At 59.7% G+C, this 17,353-nt stretch overlaps 2 protein-coding genes across 4 annotated transcripts; one reads left to right on the top strand and one right to left on the bottom strand.

Moving 5' to 3' along the window:
• KIFC1 (kinesin family member C1) lies at window positions 1-8,487 on the bottom strand. Of its 3 annotated transcripts, XM_074857917.1 has the most exons (15): window positions 8,435-8,487; window positions 6,074-6,287; window positions 5,888-5,990; window positions 5,594-5,810; window positions 5,319-5,496; window positions 5,094-5,240; window positions 4,876-5,004; window positions 4,516-4,632; window positions 4,247-4,420; window positions 3,998-4,165; window positions 3,754-3,892; window positions 658-797; window positions 492-565; window positions 329-404; window positions 1-145 (listed from the first exon to the last, which is right to left on the bottom strand). In XM_074857917.1, exons 2-15 carry the CDS (start codon window positions 6,248-6,250, stop codon window positions 101-103), a joined length of 1,884 nt encoding a protein of 627 aa, XP_074714018.1. In that variant the 5' UTR covers window positions 6,251-6,287; window positions 8,435-8,487; the 3' UTR covers window positions 1-100. The 3 variants fall into 3 exon arrangements, with proteins under 3 accessions (XP_074714018.1, XP_074714019.1, XP_074714017.1); XM_074857918.1 differs by lacking the exon at window positions 8,435-8,487 and having other exon boundaries at window positions 3,998-4,138; window positions 6,074-6,442; XM_074857916.1 differs by lacking the exon at window positions 8,435-8,487 and having other exon boundaries at window positions 6,074-6,441.
• Window positions 8,488-11,489: 3,002 nt separating this feature from the next.
• Window positions 11,490-16,772, top strand: PHF1 (PHD finger protein 1; the record flags this gene model as incomplete). The annotated part of the gene is given in 13 exon segments (XM_074857914.1): window positions 11,490-11,685; window positions 12,339-12,481; window positions 12,580-12,661; window positions 12,761-12,856; window positions 12,959-13,044; window positions 13,116-13,264; window positions 13,361-13,456; window positions 13,562-13,630; window positions 14,672-14,795; window positions 14,898-14,965; window positions 16,236-16,367; window positions 16,566-16,626; window positions 16,717-16,772. Coding segments are annotated over 12 exon segments (1,148 nt in total), but the record flags the coding sequence as incomplete, so codon positions are not given.
• Window positions 16,773-17,353: the final 581 nt, after the last annotated feature.

The following is a 17,353-nucleotide window of genomic DNA, read 5'->3' as shown; positions in this document are numbered from 1 at the left end:
TGCCATCCGTAGGGCAATCTTTTATTTAATTAAGAACATTAAAAAAAACAGCAAAGACGGCGGGGGGGGGGAAACACGGGACGACACAACTGGGGGGTGTTTACTTCCGGTTGGCGTGGGCTGTGCCCACCCTGCACTCGTTCACCTGTGGGGAGGGGGGGGGGGGTGGGTGTTGGAGGGAGCCCTGGACCCCCAGAAGGGCCCCCAGCCCCCTCAAACAGCACTGAAAATCACCCCCAGCCCCCCCCAAAAAGCTCCCCTGCCCCCCCCAACCCCCTCCACCACCCCATTTCCCATCTCCCCCTTCCCCCCCCCCCCCCCCCCAAACCTTGCTGGCGAAGCGCAGAGAATTGAGGGACTCGGAGAAATTCTCCTCCAAGGGGGAGATATTCACAAACATCAACCTTTTGGGGGGGACATGACAACATTGGGGTGTCAATAGGGGTCCCCCAAAACCCCCTCAGCCCCCCCCCCCCCCCCCCAACACTCACATCTTAGCGGAGCCTCCCAGGGAGTTTTGCAGGAGGTAGGTCAGCTTGCTGTTGCGATACGGGACGTGGGGCTCCTGTGGGGACCCCAAAAATGAACGGGAGGGGTTTTAAAGACCCCCCCCTTCAATCTCAGGGTCCCCCCCAAACTCAGAGGGCCCCCCCAAACCTTGTTGGAGAGGGCCATGATGACCAGCCCCAGGGTGGAGAGGCTGGCGTTGATGGCCTGCGTCTCCCGCAGCCGCTCCCCCCGCGACAGCGACTTGTCCAGCCGCTCGCTGCCCGCCAGATCCACCAGGCTCAGCACCGCTGGGGGAGGAAGAAAAAAAGGGGAGGGGGTCACCCCCAAAATGGGTCACCCCAAAACCAGATCACTTCAAAAACCAGGGTTAACCCAAGGCCCGAAATAAAAGGGCTCGCCCGAAATGAATGGCCCCAAACCCACAGCCCTGAAAATGAGGCTCCTAAAGGAGTCACCCCAGAATTTGGGTGCTGAAAAGGGGACCCCAAAATTGGGGTGCTGGAAGGTGGGACCCCAAAACCATCACCCCAAACCTCTGCTGCAAAGGGCTCGCCTGAAATGAACGGCCCCAAACCCACAGCCCTGAAAATGAGGCTCCTAAAGGAGTCACCCCAAAATTTGGGTGCTGGAAGGGGGACCCCAAAATTTGGGTGATGAAAGGTGGGACCCCAAAATTGGGGTGATGAAAGGTGGGACCCCAAAACCATCACCCCAAACCTCTGGCTGCAAAGGGCTCGCCTGAAATGAATGGCCCCAAACCCACAGCCCTGAAAATGAGGCTCCTAAAGGAGTCACCCCAAAACTTGGGTGCTGAAATGGGGACCCCAGAATTTGGTTGCTGAAAAGGGGACCCCAGAATTGGGGTGCTGAAAGGGGGGACCCCAGAATTGGGGTGCTGAAAGGGGGGACCCCAAAACCATCACCCCAAACCTCTGCTGCAAAGGGCTCGCCCAAAATGAATGGCCCCAAACCCACAGCCCTGAAAATGAGGCTCCTAAAGGAGTCACCCCAAAATTTGGGTGCTGAAAAGGGGGACCCCAAAATCTGGGTGCTGAAAGGGGGACCCCAAAACTGGGGTGCTGAAAGGGGGGACCCCAAAACCGTCACCCTAAACCCGTGGCTGCAAAGGGCTCGCCCGAAATGAATGGCCCCAAACCCACAGCCCTGAAAATGAGGCTCCTAAAGGAGTCACCCCAAAATTTGGTTGCTGAAAAGGGGACCCCAAAATCTGGGGTGCTGAAAGGGGGGACCCCAAAACCGTCACCCTAAACCCGTGGCTGCAAAGGGCTCGCCCGAAATGAATGGCCCCAAACCCACAGCCCTGAAAATGAGGCTCCTAAAGAAGTCACCCCAAAATTTGGGTGCTGAAAAGGGGACCCCAGAATTTGGTTGCTGAAAAGGGGACCCCAGAATTGGGGTGCTGAAAGGGGGGACCCCAGAATTGGGGTGCTGAAAGGGGGGACCCCAAAACCATCACCCCAAACCCGTGGCTGCAAAGGGCTCACCTGAAATGAATGGCCCCAAACCCACAGCCCTGAAAATGAGGCTCCTAAAGGAGTCACCCCAAAACTTGGGTGCTGAAATGGGGACCCCAGAACTGGGGTGCTGGAAGGTGGGACCCCAAAACCATCAACCCAAACCCGTGGCTGCAAAGGGCTCGCCCAAAATGAATGGCCCCAAATCCACAGCCCTGAAAATGAGGCTCCTAAAGGAGTCACCCCAAAATTTGGGTGCTGAAATGGGGACCCCAGAATTTGGTTGCTGAAAAGGGGACCCCAGAATTGGGGTGCTGAAAGGGGGGACCCCAAAACCATCACCCCAAACCTCTGGCTGCAAAGGGCTCGCCTGAAATGAATGGCCCCAAACCCACAGCCCTGAAAATGAGGCTCCTAGAGGAGTCACCCCAAAATTTGGGTGCTGGAAGGGGGACCCCAAAATCTGGGTGCTGAAAGGGGGACCCCAAAACTGGGGTGCTGAAAGGGGGGACCCCAAAACCGTCACCCTAAACCCGTGGCTGCAAAGGGCTCGCCCGAAATGAATGGCCCCAAACCCACAGCCCTGAAAATGAGGCCCCTAAAGGAGTCACCCCAAAATTTGGGTGCTGAAAAGGGGACCCCAAAACTGGGGTGCTGGAAGGGGGGACCCCAAAGCCATCAACCCAAACCCGTGGCTGCAAAGGGCTCGCCCAAAATGAATGGCCCCAAATCCACAGCCCTGAAAATGAGGCTCCTAAAGGAGTCACCCCAAAATTTGGGTGCTGAAATGGGGACCCCAGAATTTGGTTGCTGAAAAGGGGACCCCAGAATTGGGGTGCTGAAAGGGGGGACCCCAGAATTGGGGTGCTGAAAGGGGGGACCCCAAAACCGTCACCCTAAACCCGTGGCTGCAAAGGGCTCGCCCGAAATGAATGGCCCCAAACCCACAGCCCTGAAAATGAGGCTCCTAAAGGAGTCACCCCAAAATTTGGTTGCTGAAAAGGGGACCCCAAAACTGGGGTGCTGAAAGGGGGGACCCCAAAACCGTCACCCTAAACCCGTGGCTGCAAAGGGCTCGCCCAAAATGAATGGCCCCAAACCCACAGCCCTGAAAATGAGGCTCCTAAAGAAGTCACCCCAAAATTTGGGTGCTGAAAAGGGGACCCCAGAATTTGGTTGCTGAAAAGGGGACCCCAGAATTGGGGTGCTGAAAGGGGGGACCCCAAAACCATCACCCCAAACCCGTGGCTGCAAAGGGCTCACCCGAAATGAATGGCCCCAAACCCACAGCCCTGAAAATGAGGCTCCTAAAGGAGTCACCCCAGAATTTGGGTGCTGGAAGGGGGACCCCAAAACTGGGGTGCTGAAAGGGGGACCCCAAAACTGGGGTGCTGAAAGGGGGACCCCCAAAGCCATCACCCCAAACCCATGGCTGCAACGTGGGGGGTTCCAAAAGTGCTCAGGTGGCCTAAAAAGAGGGGATCCCCCAAAGCAGTGCCCCCTAAAACCTCCCCCCATACCAAAAGCCTCTAAAGGGAGGGGGGGCCCCTAAAGCGTCCCCCCAAACTGAGAGACAACACCCCCCCCCCCAAAATCACTTCTCAAAGGTGCTGCCAAACCGGGGCCTCCCCTAAATCCTCCTCCCAAAACCAGGTAACCCAGAAAACCTTCCCCCAAACCTAAAGCTTCTCCCCCAAACTAAATGGCCCCCCAAAATGTGTGTTCTCCCCCCCCCAAAAAAAAAAAAAGAGCCCCTCAACCCACTCACAGGCACAACGCAGGTCCCGGACGGGGTTAAAACCCTGAATGTGGAGCTGGAAGACGCAGTGGCTACGAGACGACCGGTCGTTCAGGTTGGTCCGAGCCACCGACCGGTTGGCGGCCGCCGTCTGCAGCAGCGCCAGCACCTTTTTTTTTGGGGGGGGGGGGGGGCACAACACACAAAAACACCCCGTTACCCCCCAAAACTCAGTCTAAGCTTTAAACTTTGCAGGGAGGGGGGTTTCCTCTACCTCATCCTCGGAGGTGACGGGGACACGGCGCAGGTTGGGGACGTGCAGCTCCTCGCTGACGGAACTGACCCGTCGGATCTCCAGCTCGGCTCCGCGTTCCGGCCGAGCGGCCAATAAATCCCGTAAAGATTCGTTGTAGATCTCCAAAAAACTGGCGGTAAAACCATACTGTCCGCCAAACATCACGTCTAATTCCTTCCCCCAAAACCCCGTAAAAATCTATTTTGTTATTTAAAATTTTTAACTCACTTCCCAGCCTTTTTCTGCTAATTCTCGAGCTCCCTGGAAAACCTGCCGCACCGCTCGCGGGATCATGCCCCGATTTTGGGGATCCAGCGCATCCGGCCCCTCCATGGTGTAAGTTTTTCCGCTTCCCGTTTGTCCGTAAGCAAAAATACAGACGTGATATCCATCCAGCGCCGACTGCGAGGGGGGGAAAACCGCAAAAATTTGGGGGTTCAGCGGGTGATTTTGGGGGATTCAGGGAGGAAAAATGTCTTTTTATCCCCCCTCCTCACCTGCACCAGCAACGCGATTTCCTCGAACACCTCCTGCTGCGACGCGGCCGGGGGGAAGACGCGGTCGAAGCTGAAGTCGTAGCGGACGTCGCCGCGACGTTCCCGCCCCACGTGAGACTTTTTTGAGGAGAAAAAACAGCTTTTTGGGGGGGTCTCCGAGTCCGTCCTCACCCCCTCTCCCCAAGAAGCCGCAAAAAAAACCCCTTTTATCCTTAAATTCTCATTTTTATAAGCGGATTCAGCTCATCGGAGGGGGACTAATAGCTGAGGGGGTTTGTTAGTGGTAAAGACACCCTCAACCCCCTTCAAATTGGGGTAAAAAAGGGGGAAATTGAGGGGGGAGCCCCACCAAAAACTCACCTCCTCAGATCTGGAAAGCACCAGCACCTTGTTGTCGTGGGGAGGGAAGTGGAGATGTTCCAGATTCTTCTGCCGCTCCTCTTCCTCGGGCAGCACCGGCCGCACGCGGCAGAAAACACGGATGTTACCCTGGGGAAAAAATAAAAAAACCAAAAATTTTGGAGGTTTGGGTGGGTTTTTTTCCCCCCAGAAAAGAAAAATCCCTCTTTGGGCTTTACCTTGAGCTCCTGGACGAGGTTGTGGAGCCGTCGCCGCTCCATTTCCAGCCAGTGGAGTTGTTGCTCCTGGGCAGCCGCTTGCGTCCGCAGCTCGGCTGCCTGCGCCGCCTGGCCCCGCAGCGACTCCTCCGCCAGCTTCAGCTGCTCCTACGGGCCCCCAAAACCACCGTTTTTTGAATATTTTTTTCAACTTGAAGTAAAGGCCAAACAGCCAACTAAACCCACCTCTTTCTCCTCCAGGCGAGCGGCCAGATCCTGCGCCTTCGCTTTGGCCTTGCTCAGCTCCCGGTTGCTCCGTTCTGCCTCTTCCTCCAGCCGCTGGTTTTTCAGCGTTAAAGTTTCCGCTTCCCGCCGCCACCGGTGCGATTCCTCCCGGTAAACCTGCAGCTCCGCGCTGACCGTCCTGAACGGGGGAAAAAAAAAAAAAAAAAAACCCACATTCAGCGAGGGGTACGCCCCGATTTTTTCAGGGTTTGGGGGTTTGGGGGGGGGGTGCTTACTCCAAGCGGTGGCTGAGGTCTCTCTCCCGGGTTTCCCGCTCCCGTAGATCCCGTTGGAGCGTTTCCAGCTGTTCCCGTAGTTCCCGGTTTTCCCCGTCCAACCCCCGCGCTTTCTCCCGGGAACCGTTTAACGCCTCCCGTAAGTCGCTCACTTGACCTTTTAGATCCCAAGCTGCTCGTTTAGGGCGGGGAGGGCCGGTTACCGGCGCGGGAGCACCTACGGGGACACGGTGGAGGGTGTTGGGGATACCGGGGGTGTCCGTTCCCCCCCGCCCAGCCCCGGTGTTCCCGTACCTGGCTTAGACACCGCCGCCACACTGAGGGCTTTGAGCGGGGCACGGCCGCCACGGGTAGATCGAGCCTTGGTGGAGGCGGCGGGACCGGGTCGGGCCCGTTTCTGTGAGGGAAGGGGAGGGGGGAAACGGGATGAGGCCGAACCGGGCGGCGGGGCCTGGTCGGGACTCCGGGCCGCACCGTTACCTGCTCGGGTACCGCTGCCGCCATCGCCGCTTCCTGCGTGTCCGCGGGGCGTTTGACCCGGGCACCGCGCACCGGCAGGCGGGAGAGGGTCGGGCCGCCGCCGGGCCCCGCCGAGCCGCCCCGCCGGACGCCGCTGAGAAGAGCCGGAGGCGCCGCCGCTGCCGTCGCCGCCGCCATTTTCCCCGCGTACTTTCAAACGCCTCAGCGTCGCTCGCTGATTGGTTGATGCCGCTTTAACCAATGGCCGCGGTCGCTTTGAACTGTCGCCCCGCCTCCCCCGCGTATCTCCACCAATCGCCGCTCGCCCCCGTCGCGCCGCCGAACCGATCGTGACGTGGCGCTCAGGCCGCTCCCGCCCGGAGCAACGGCCGGCGGGGGGGCGTGGCCTGGGCTCGCGGGGGGGGGGGGGGGGGGCGGCGGCGTGGTTTCGGGGTTTGTGGGCGTGGCCTGAGCGCATGGGGACGTGGCTTCAGGTTTGTGGGCGTGGCCTGAGCTCACGGAGGCGTGGCTTCGTGTTAGGGGAGCTGGCGTTAATTAGGGGAGCTGGCGTTAATTAGGGGAGCTGGCGTTAATTAGGGGAGCTGGCGTTAATTAGGGGAGCTGGGAAAGTTAGAATTAGGAAAGTTGGAATTAATTAGGAAAGTTGAAAAAGGTGGAATTAATTAGGGAAGGTGAAATTAATTAGAGAAGCTGGAAAAGTTGGAATTAATTAGGGAAGCTGGAATTGAATTAATTAGGGAAGCTGGAAAAGTTGGAATTAATTAGGGAAGCTGGAACTAATTAGGGAAGTTAGGAAAGCTGGGATTCATTAGGGAAGCAGGAATTAATTAGGGAAGTTAGGAAAGTTGGAATTAATTAGGAAAGTTGAAAAAGTTGGAGTTAATTAGGGAAGCTAGAGTTAATTAGGGAAGCTAGGAAAGTGGGAATTAATTAGGAAAGTGGGAATTAATTAGGAAAGCTGGCATTCATTAGGGAAGTTAGGGAAGCTGGCATTCATTAGACACATTAGGGAAGCTGGCATTAATTAGGGAAGCTGGCATTAATTAGGGAAGCTGGCATTAATTAGGGAAGCTGGCATTAATTAGGGAAGCTGGCATTAATTAGGGAAGCTAGGGAAGCTGGAACTCATTATGGAAGTGGGAATTAATTAGGGAAGCTGGAATTAGGGAAGCTGGGAAAGCTGGAATTAATTAGGAAAGTTGGAATTAATTAGGGAAGCAGGAATTAATTAGGGAAGTTAGGGAAGCTGGAATTCATTAGGGAAGCTGGCAAAGTTGGAATTAATTGGGAAAGCTGGAATTAATTAGGAAAGTTAGGGAAGCTGGAACTCATTATGAAAGTGGGAATTAATTAGGGAAGCTGGGAAAGCTGGAATTAATTAGGGAAGTTGGAATTAATTAGGGAAGCAGGAATTAATTAGGGAAGTTAGGGAAGCTGGAATTCATTAGAGACATTAATTAGGGAAGCTGGCATTAATTAGGGAAGCTGGCAAAGTTGGCATTAATTAGGGAAGCTGGAATTAATTAGGAAAGTTAGGGAAGCTGGAACTCATTATGGAAGCGGGAATTAATTAGGGAAGCGGGAATAGTTGGAATTAATTAGGGACATTAGAAAAGTGGGAATTAACTAGGAAAGTGGGAATTAATTAGGAAAGTTGAAAAAGTGTGCATTAATTAGGGAAGCTGGCATTAATTAGGGAAGCTGGCATTAATTAGGGAAGCTGGCATTAATTAGGGAAGCTGGCATAGTTGGCATTAATTGGGAAAGCTGGAATTAATTAGGAAAGTTAGGGAAGCTGGAACTCATTATGGAAGTGGGAATTAATTAGGAAAATTAGGAAGGTTGGAATTAATTAGGGAAGGTGGCATTAATTAGGGAAGTTAGGGAAGGTGGCATTAATTAGGGAAGGTGGCATTAATTAGGGAAGGTGGCATTAATTAGGGAAGGTGGCATTAATTAGGGAAGGTGGCATTAATTAGGGAAGGTGGCATTAATTAGGGAAGGTGGCATTAATTAGGGAAGGTGGCATTAATTAGGGAAGGTGGCATTAATTAGGGAAGGTGGGGAAGCTGGAATTCATTATGGAAGCAGGAATTAATTAGGGAAGTTAGGGAAGGTGGCATTAATTAGGGAAGGTGGGAAAGTTGGAATTAATTAGGGAAGCTGGCATTAATTAGGGAAGGTGGCATTAATTAGGGAAGGTGGCATTAATTAGGGAAATTAGACTTGGAATTGGAAAGCTCCCCCTTTCCCAGGCTCTCCCATCCCAACCTCTCCCCCTTCCCTCCCTGAAATTAACCTAATGAGTTAATTAACCAACCCCCCCCGGGACGCCCGGCCCAAACCACCCAAACCACTCACCTCCAGAAAATGATTCTTTTCTTTTTTTTTTAATTTATTCTCCGGCTGTTTTCTCCGTCCCAGCAGTTGCTGCCCCCCCCCCCCCCCCCTCCAGCTTCCCCAGCGGACACCGAAAATCCGGGATATTTACAGGGAAAAGCGGCAGATTTGGGAGTTTTTCTTTCTTCTTTCAGGCTGGCAAGAGGCCAATGTCCCCAGTGACACCCTGGGGGGACACTGATGGGGGACAGGGACACCCTGGGGGGGACATTGAGGGGGGACAGGGACACCCTGGGGGGACACTGAGGGGATGGGGGGGGACAGGGACACCCTGGGGGGGAGGACAGGGACACCCTGGGGGGACCCTGAGGGGATGGGGGGGGGGGGGGACAGGGACACCCTGGGGGGACCCTGAGGGGATGGGGGGGGGGGGGGACAGGGACACCCTGGGGGGACCCTGAGGGGATGGGGGGGGGGGGGGGACAGGGACACCCTGGGGGGGACATTGAGGGGATGGGGGGGGGGACGGGGACACCCTGGGGGGACATTGAGGGGGGACAGGGACACCCTGGGGGGACACTGAGGTGCCACGGAGATGCCAAGGGGGGGCCAGAGCGAGGTGCCACAGACACAGATGTCCCCAAGGCTGTCGCTGTCACCCAGTCCCAAGGGGGACGAGGAAAGACGGACCCAGTTTGGGGACCCACACAAGGGGGAGGGTGGCCCCAAGCGGGGCGGTGACACCCCGGGGAGGGGACCCCATCTCTCACCTCACCGACGAGCCGCTCGTTTCCCGCCCCCGGGCTCTGCACCCCAACACTCCCCCATCTGCCCCCCCCAGCTCCCGCCCCCCCTCACCCGCCTCCTCGGCCCGTTCCGGCGCCCGAGCGGGCGCCGCCATGACACCGTACAAGAAGGGGCGTGCTCACGGCGGAGCGACCAATCAGAGAAGCGCTTCTCATCCGGGATCCCGCCGCGCCGCCGCCATGTTGCCGCACGGCGACCCGCGGGCCCGGTCCCTGGGCGCCGCCATTTTCCCGGTCTGGGGCGGGGGGGCTCTCTGCCGCCCTGAACCCAACTATAAATCTTTAAATAATGATATAAACTCTGCTTAGCTCAAATCTTTCACAAAAAATAATAAATTGAGACGCAATCGAAGCACTTGAGGAGAGCAGGAAGGGTTTGGGTACAGCTTAATGCTGGCAGCCCCCTCCTTGAGACACCCCAATTCCCTAAACCCCCCCAAATTCACAGGGAAAAATGAGGGAAAAAATATTAAAAAAAAAAATCCCCATTTTACCTCAAGAAATAAAAAATACTAAAAAAATCCACGAGAGCTCAGTTCCTCCAGGAAAGGGGTTTCTATAGAGGTTAACGCCAGCAGCCCCCGCCTTGAGACACCCCAAACCCCTAAACCCCCTCAAATTCACAAGGAAATGCCCTAAACCCCCCCAAATTCACAGGGGAAAAAAGAAAAAGGAGCAGCAGGAGCTCAAGTTGGGGTAAAAATAAAGTAAAATGGGTAATGGAGCTGCAAAAGCACCGTTTTTATTAAATTTGGATGGAATTGATGCTGTAAAGCAATGAAAAAAAGGATAAAAACATATTTTAATGGGCGTATGTGTAAGTTATTGGGGAAATTTATGTATACATTTACTCACAGATTCCTCTTTTTCCTTATAATCCGGATTAATTCAGGTTTTAAGGCCCCGTCCCTCTCCCGCTTTGGCACTGCGCATGCGCCAGCCCTCGCTGCCGCTCTTTCCCGCTCGCACGACCGGAAGTGCGCCCGCAAGGGCGCCGCCATGCTGCCGTACAAGTCGCAGCCAATCAGCGCGCGACATCCCCGCCGCTAGCTCCTCTTTGGGCGCCGCCATTTTCCCCCCCAAGGCACACGTGACCGCCAACAACCAATCACTGCCATTCACAGGGGATTTTATTTATTTGAGAATGGATAAAAACAGCAAAAGTGGGGCGAAACGGGATCTGGGGGTGGGGGGGCTACTTCCAGTTGGCGTGGGCTGTCCGCACCCTGCACTGGTTCAGCAGTGGACTAGCAGAAAGGCCCCATCCCCGCCCATAAAGCCCCTCCAGACCCCAAACCATCCCCTCCCCGAACTGCGCATCCCCAAACCACCCTCCTGTCCCGCCCAAAACCCCCTCAGACCCCCCCAAATCACCCCACATCCCCCCAAAACTGTCCCACTTCCCTTTAACACCGTTGTGTCCCTCCCAAACGCTCCCCTGTCCCCACCCACCACCCCAAATCACCCCCAAGACCTCCCCAAAACCCCCTCAAAACCCCCATTGACCCCCCAAATCTTGCTGGAGAATTGAGGGACTCGCGAAATTCTCCTCCAAGGGGGAGAAATTCACAAACATCAACCTTGGGGCGGGGGTGGGGGGACGGACATGACAACACTGGAGTGTCAATAGAACCCCACAAACCCCCCCAAACCCTCAAAAATCCCTTCACTCACATCTCAGCGGAGCCCTCCAGGGAGTTTTGCAGGAGGTCGGTAAGTTTGTTAATTAATTATCCAGAAATTAATGAGGGGGCCTTGGGGAACCAACACCCCCCGCTTCAGCGCAGTGGCCCCTGAAGAAGAACCGGAAGCCCCGCCCCCGCCGCGCACCTTCAAACCACCCAACGCCGCGCTCTGATTGGTTCCGACCGCTGCCAACCGCTACGTCCGCCTTGGCGCCGTCGCCCCGCCTCTCCTACCCATCTCCACCAATCGCCGCTCCCCGCCTCGTGCCGCCGCCAACCAATCCGCTGCGAGAGGCGGGTGCTTTTTTTTTTCCGCGTCACGTGATTTGGCGCGCAGGCCGCTCCCGCCAGGCGGTCCGGCTGGTGAGGGCGTGGCGAGGGGGGCGTGGCGAGGGGCGTGTCATCGTGGGGGGCGTGGCTTGGAGCGGCGGTGAATGGCCTGGAGCGGTTGTGGGCGGGGAAATAGGCGTGGCCTGAGCGGGGGGGGCGTGGCCTGAGCGCGGCAGCGGGGGGGTGGGGGCGTGGCCCTGCGGGGGGGGGGGGGGGGGGGCAGTTACCGGAGGGGGGGGAGCGGGGGGGCAGAGCCGCGGCAGCCCCGTGTGTGTGTCCCCCCCCCGCCCTGGGGGTGCCCGCGGGGGTCCCCGGAGGGAGGTGGGGGGGGTCCCGGTGCCGCCGTCCCTCCGCGCCCCCCCCCGTGGCCCCCCCCGCGCCGCTGCTGCTGCGTCACGGCCCCGCGCTGCCGCCGCCGGCCCGGCCCGGCCGCTCGGCCCCGCCGCCGCCGGTAAGGGGGGGGCCGGGACCCCGGGACAAACCCCCCCCCCCCTTCACCCAGCCCCCACCGCTCCGGAACCCGCCGGGACCCCCCGGTCCCACCCCCCAGCTTGGGGGGGGGGGGCGCGACCTCCCTGGACGGGACCCCCTCGCTGCCTGCGTGAGCCCCCCCCGACCGGGACCCCCCCCCCCAAAAAACCGGGACCCCCCAAACCGGGACACTCCCCCCCCCCCAATGAACCGGGACCCCCCAAACCGGGACACTCCCCCCCCAGCCTGGAGGGGGCCCCCCCAAACCGACCCCCCCCCCCCCCCCAAACCGTGACCCCCTCCAGACGCTGCATGTTCCCCCCCCCCCAAAATCTGGGACCCCCCCCCCAACCCACGATCCCTTAAACCGCCCCCCCCAGCCCTATTCCTTGGGGGGGTCCCCCCAAATCCTGCCCCCCCCATCCCCTGCATGAGCCCCCCCCCAAAAAAAAAAGAGGACACACTCCCCCCAACCCTGCATGAGCCCCCCCAAACTGGGAGCCCCCCCGCCCCATTCCTTGGGGGGGGGTGTGTGTGTGTGTGTGTGTCCCCCATCCCATTTTAGGGGTGTGGGGGGGGCGTTGGGTGATGCCTCCAGCTCTGGGATCCCCCAAATCCCCCCCCCCCCCCCAGGCACCCAGGATGTGATGGCGAGCGAAGCGGGGCCCCCCCGCCCCCCCCGCTGCCCCCCCCCGCCCCCCCCCCGCTTTTGGGAGGGCCAGGACGTCCTGGCCCGCTGGACCGACGGCCTCCTCTACCTGGGCACCATCAAAAAGGTGGGTGCCCCCCCCAAACCCCTTCAGAACCCCCCCAAACCCCCCCCCCCCTTTATTTTTTTTACCCCCCCCCTTTATTTTTTTTTCACCCCCCCCAGGTGGATGCGGGACGTCGCGGCTGCCTCGTCCAATTTGAGGATAATTCCCAATTCCTCGTCCTCTGGAAAGACATCAGCCCCGGTAAGCGGCCCCCCCCCTTACATTAATTACCCCCCCATTCATTAATTAACCCCCCCTCATTAATTATACCCCCCTAATTAACACCCCCCCCCCCCGCAGCAGCGGTGCCGGGCGAGGAACAATCCTGCTGCGTCTGCTCCGGCCGAGCCCTGACCCCCGAAAACCTCCTGGTTCGCTGTGAGAAATGCGGCCACGGTGAGCGCCGCCCCCCTCCCCCCGCACTTTTTTACCCCTGAAATTTCATATTTTTCCCCCAAATTAATATTTTTTCCCCCCCCCCCAAAAAAAATAAACCAGCCTACCACCAGCAGTGCCACCTCCCCGCCGCGCACCCCGCCGGCCCCTGGATGTGTCGTCGTTGCGTTTTCGCCGTCGCCACCAAGGTGAGCCCCAAATTATTATTTTTGGGGGGGTTCACCCTAATTTTAACACTTTTTTGGGGCTCATTTTTCAGAGAGGGGGGGCGCTGAAGAAAGGCCCCCACGCCAAGGCCATGCTCAGCATGAAAACCGTCCTCCCCTACCAACTCAAGACGCTGGAGTGGGACCCCCCCCACCTCGCCAACCGCCAGCAGTGCTACTGCTACTGTGGGGGACCGGGAGAGTAAGTCCCCCCAAAACCCCCCCCCCTTGAATTTTTGGGGTCCCCCCACCCCATAAAACCCCACTTTTTTTTGTCACGCCCCCCCCCCCCCCCCAGGTGGAATTTAAAAATGTTGCAGTGCCGGGGCTGCGCCCAGTGGTTCCACGAAGCCTGTACCCAGTGTCTGAGCAAACCTCTGCTCTACGGCGACCGGTGGGTGTTTTGGGGGGGCCCTAAGGGGGTGGGGGGGGCACATCTGGGGGTGTCCCCCCCCCCACCCCCCCAAAAAAAAAAAAAAACCCCCAAATTTTATTTCAGTTTTTACGTCTTCGAGTGCTGCGTCTGCACCGGCGGAGCTGAGAGCGTCCGGCGGCTGCCGCTGCGGTGGTGAGGGAGGGGGGGGGGGGGCCCCCCCAATTTGATACCTGTTGGGGACCCCACCCCCCCAAATCCACCCCTGGGGGGTCCCGTCTACTCAGCACCCCCCTCCCCCTTCCCGTCACCCTAATTTTTGGGGGGATTCTCTTGCCCCCCCCCAGCACTGTAAATTTTTGGGGGATCCCCCTTTGTGTGTGTCCCCCCCCAGTTTTTGGGGATCCCCCTTTGTGTGTCCCCCCCCTGTTTTTTGGGATCCTCTTGCCCCCCCAGCACCTCAGGTTTTTGGGGATCCCCTTGCCTCCCCCAAATCTTTGGGGATCCTCTTGCCCCCCCCAGCACCCCAAATTTTGGGGGATCCTCTTGCCCCCCCCCAGCACCTCAAGCTTTTTTGGGGATCCCCTTCCCCCTCAGCACCCCAAATTTTTGGGGGATCCCCTTGGCCCCCCCATTTTTGGGGGGATCCCCTTCCCCCCCAACACCCCAATTTTTTGGGGATCCCCCTTTGTGTGTCCCCCCCCCCCCATTTTTGGGGATCCTCTTGCCCCCCCCAGCACCTCAAGTTTTTTTGGGATCCCCTTCCCCCCCAACACCCCAATTTTTTGGGGATCCCCCTTTGTGTCCCCCCCGCCATCATTACCCCCCCCCATATCTGACACCCATTACCTGTGGGGCACCCCCAAACCAGCACCCCTGGGCCCCCCCCAGCACCCCAAGTTTTTTGGGGATCCCCCTTCCCCCCCCCCCATTTTTTGCCTCCCCCCAGGTTGGACATCACCCACTCCTCCCTCACCCCCTATTTTTGGGGTGTGTCCCCCCCCAAGACATAAATCACCCACCCATCACCCCAAATATTTTTGGGGGGCCCCCCCACCCATCACCCCCCATCTTGGAGCCCCCCCCCCCTCAAATTTCCTCAAGAAACAACCCTCCCCCCCCCCTCCTCACCCCATATTTTTGCAGGATCCCCCCCGGGACACCCCCCCCCCCTCCCATCACCCCCTATTTTTTGGGGTTCACCCCCTCATTTTTGGGGTGTCCCCCCCCCCCCAGGGTGGACGTCGCCCACCTCATCCTCTACCACCTGAGCGTCTGCTGCAAGAAAAAATATTTCGACCTCGAGCGCGAGATCCTGCCCTTCGCCAACGCCAACTGGGACGCCCTCCTGCTGGGACAGGTATTGGGGACCCCCCTGCACCCCAAAAATTTTGGGGGGGGCCTTTTGGGGTGCTCAGGGGCTCCCTCTCCAACTTTTTTTTTTTTTTTTAACTCCCCGCAGCTCGCCGAGACCCCCAAAGGGGAGCGCTACGGGCAGCTGCTGGGGGCGCTCAGCGCCCACAAGGACAGGTGGGGGCACCCCGAAACCCCCCCTGCGCCCCCAAATCCCTGCTGAGACCCCTGAAACCCCCCGGTACCCCCAAATCACTGCTGAGACCCCCAAAACTCTCCCTGCACCCCCAAATCCCTGCTGAGACCCCTGAAACCCCCCTGGTACCCCAAATCACTGCTGAGACCCCCCTGCACCCCCAAATCCCTGCTGACCCCCCCGAAACCCCCCCTGTGCCCCCAAATCACTGCTGACCCCCCCAGAACCCCCCCTGCACCCCAAATCCCTGCTGAGACCCCCGAAACCCCCCCTGCACCCCCAAATCCCTGCTGAGACCCCCCAGAACCCCCCCAGCACCCCCAAATCCCTGCTGAGACCCCCCAAACCCCCCCTGCACCCCCAAATCCCTGCTGAGACCCCTGAAACCCCCCCTGCACCCCCAAATCATGGCTAAGACACCCCAAACCCCCCCTGTGCCCCCAAATCACTGCTGAGAACCCTGAAACCCCCCCCGGCACCCCCAAACACCTGCTGAGACCCCCGAAACTCCACCTGCACCCCCAAATCCCTGCTGAGACCCCCCCTGCACCCTCAAATCCCTGCTGAGACCCCCCAAACCCCCCCTGCACCCCCAAATCCCTGCTGACCCCCCCAGAACCCCCCTGCACCCCCAAATTCCTGCTGAGACCCCCGAAACCCCCCCGGCACCCCCAAATCACTGCTGAGACCCCCCAAAACCCCCCTGGCACCCCCAAATCCCTGCTGAAACCCCCTGAAAACCCCCCCACCCCCAAATCACTGCTGACCCCCCCGAAACCCCCCCTGCGCCCCCAAATCACTGCTGAGACCCCCCAATCCCCCCCCTGCACCCCCAAATCCCTGCTGACCCCCCGAAACCCCCCTGCACCCCCAAACACCCCCCCAGCACCCCAATACCCCCCTACATCCCCAACCCCCTACACCTCCCACCCCCCCACACCCCCTGCACCCCCAAATCCCCCCTGCACCCCCAAATCCCTGCTGAGACCCCCCCAAACCCCCTCAGCACCCCCAAATCCCTGCTGAGACCCCCCCAAACCCCCCCTGCACCCCCAAACCCCCTCAGCACCCCCACAATCCCCCTGCACCCCCAAACACCCCCCCAGCACCCCAATACCCCCCTACACCCCCACCCCCCCTACACCTCCCGCCCCCCCAAACCCCTGGGCCCCCCCAAATCCCCCCTGTGCCCCCCCAAACCCCCCCCAGCCCCCCCAAAACCTTCTTTTACACCCCCCCCCCCCTTTCCAGGTTCATCTCCGGGCGGGAGATCAAGAAGCGCAAAGGGCTCTTCGGGCTCCACACGCGGGCGCCCCCCCCGTTGCCCCCCAATTTTTTGGGGGGGCCCCCTCCGGCTGCCCCCCCTCCGCTCACCGACACCAGGTGAGCGGCCTCGGCCGCCCTCCGCCCTGATAGGTAACGGCGGGGGGCGGCGGCGGCGGGTTTGGGGGTGCCCCCCCCCCCCCTTAACGCCCCTACCCCCCCCAATTGCCCCCCCCCCAACCTCAAAGATTTTGGGGGGGGGGGGGCCCCCCCGGGGGCCCCCCCAAAACCGGGCAGGATAAGGAGGGTCTCTTACAGCTTCCCCTCAGGGCAGGGCAGAGGGGGGGCCCGTCGGCGCCCACCCCCCCGCCGCACGCAGGTAAGCGCCCCCCACCCCCCCCCCTGCAACCAGCACCCCAATATTTTAGGGGTGTCCAACCCCCCCCCCATTTTTACCACCCCCCCCCAGGGCCCCCCCGGCGGCTCCTACAATTTTCGGCGCACTGACGCCCGCTGCCCCCCCAGGTTTGGGGGGGGGGGGGTGGGTTTGGGGGGGCTCAGGGAGTCTTTTAGGGGTGGGGGGGTTTGGGGGGGCTCTGGGGGGTTTGGGGGGGCCAAGAGGTGTTCGAGAATGGGGGGGGTTGGGGGGAGTCAGGGGGGGTTTGGGGGGGCTCGGGGAGTCTTCAAGGGGGGGTTTGGGGGGGGGTGAGGGGAGTCAGGGGGGTTTGGGGGGGCTCTGGGGGTTTTGGGGGGGCTCGGGGAGTCTTCAAGGGAGGGGTTTGGGGGGGCTCTGGGGGGTTTGGGGGGGCCAAGAGGTTCAAGGATGGGGGGATTTGGGGGGCTGGGGGCATTTGGGGGGCTCTGGGGGGGCTCAGGGAGTCTTCAAGGGGTGGGGGGGTTTGGGGGGGGCTCTGGGGGGGCTGAGGGGAGTCAGGGGGGTTTGGGGGGGCTCTGGGGGTTTGGGGGGGCCAAGAGGTTCAAGGATGGGGGGATTTGGGGGGCTGGGGGCATTTGGGGGGGCTCTGGGGGGGCTCTGGGAGTCTTCAAGGGGTGGGGGGGTTTGGGGGGGGCTCTGGGGGGGCTGAGGGGAGTCAGGGGGGTTTGGG

Source organism: Strix uralensis, unplaced genomic scaffold, assembly GCF_047716275.1.
Source record: "Strix uralensis isolate ZFMK-TIS-50842 unplaced genomic scaffold, bStrUra1 scaffold_398, whole genome shotgun sequence".
NCBI classification, from domain to species: domain Eukaryota; kingdom Metazoa; phylum Chordata; class Aves; order Strigiformes; family Strigidae; genus Strix; species Strix uralensis.
The sequence above is the reverse complement of the archived record's forward strand: the minus strand, read 5'-3'. Positions and strand labels throughout refer to the sequence as shown.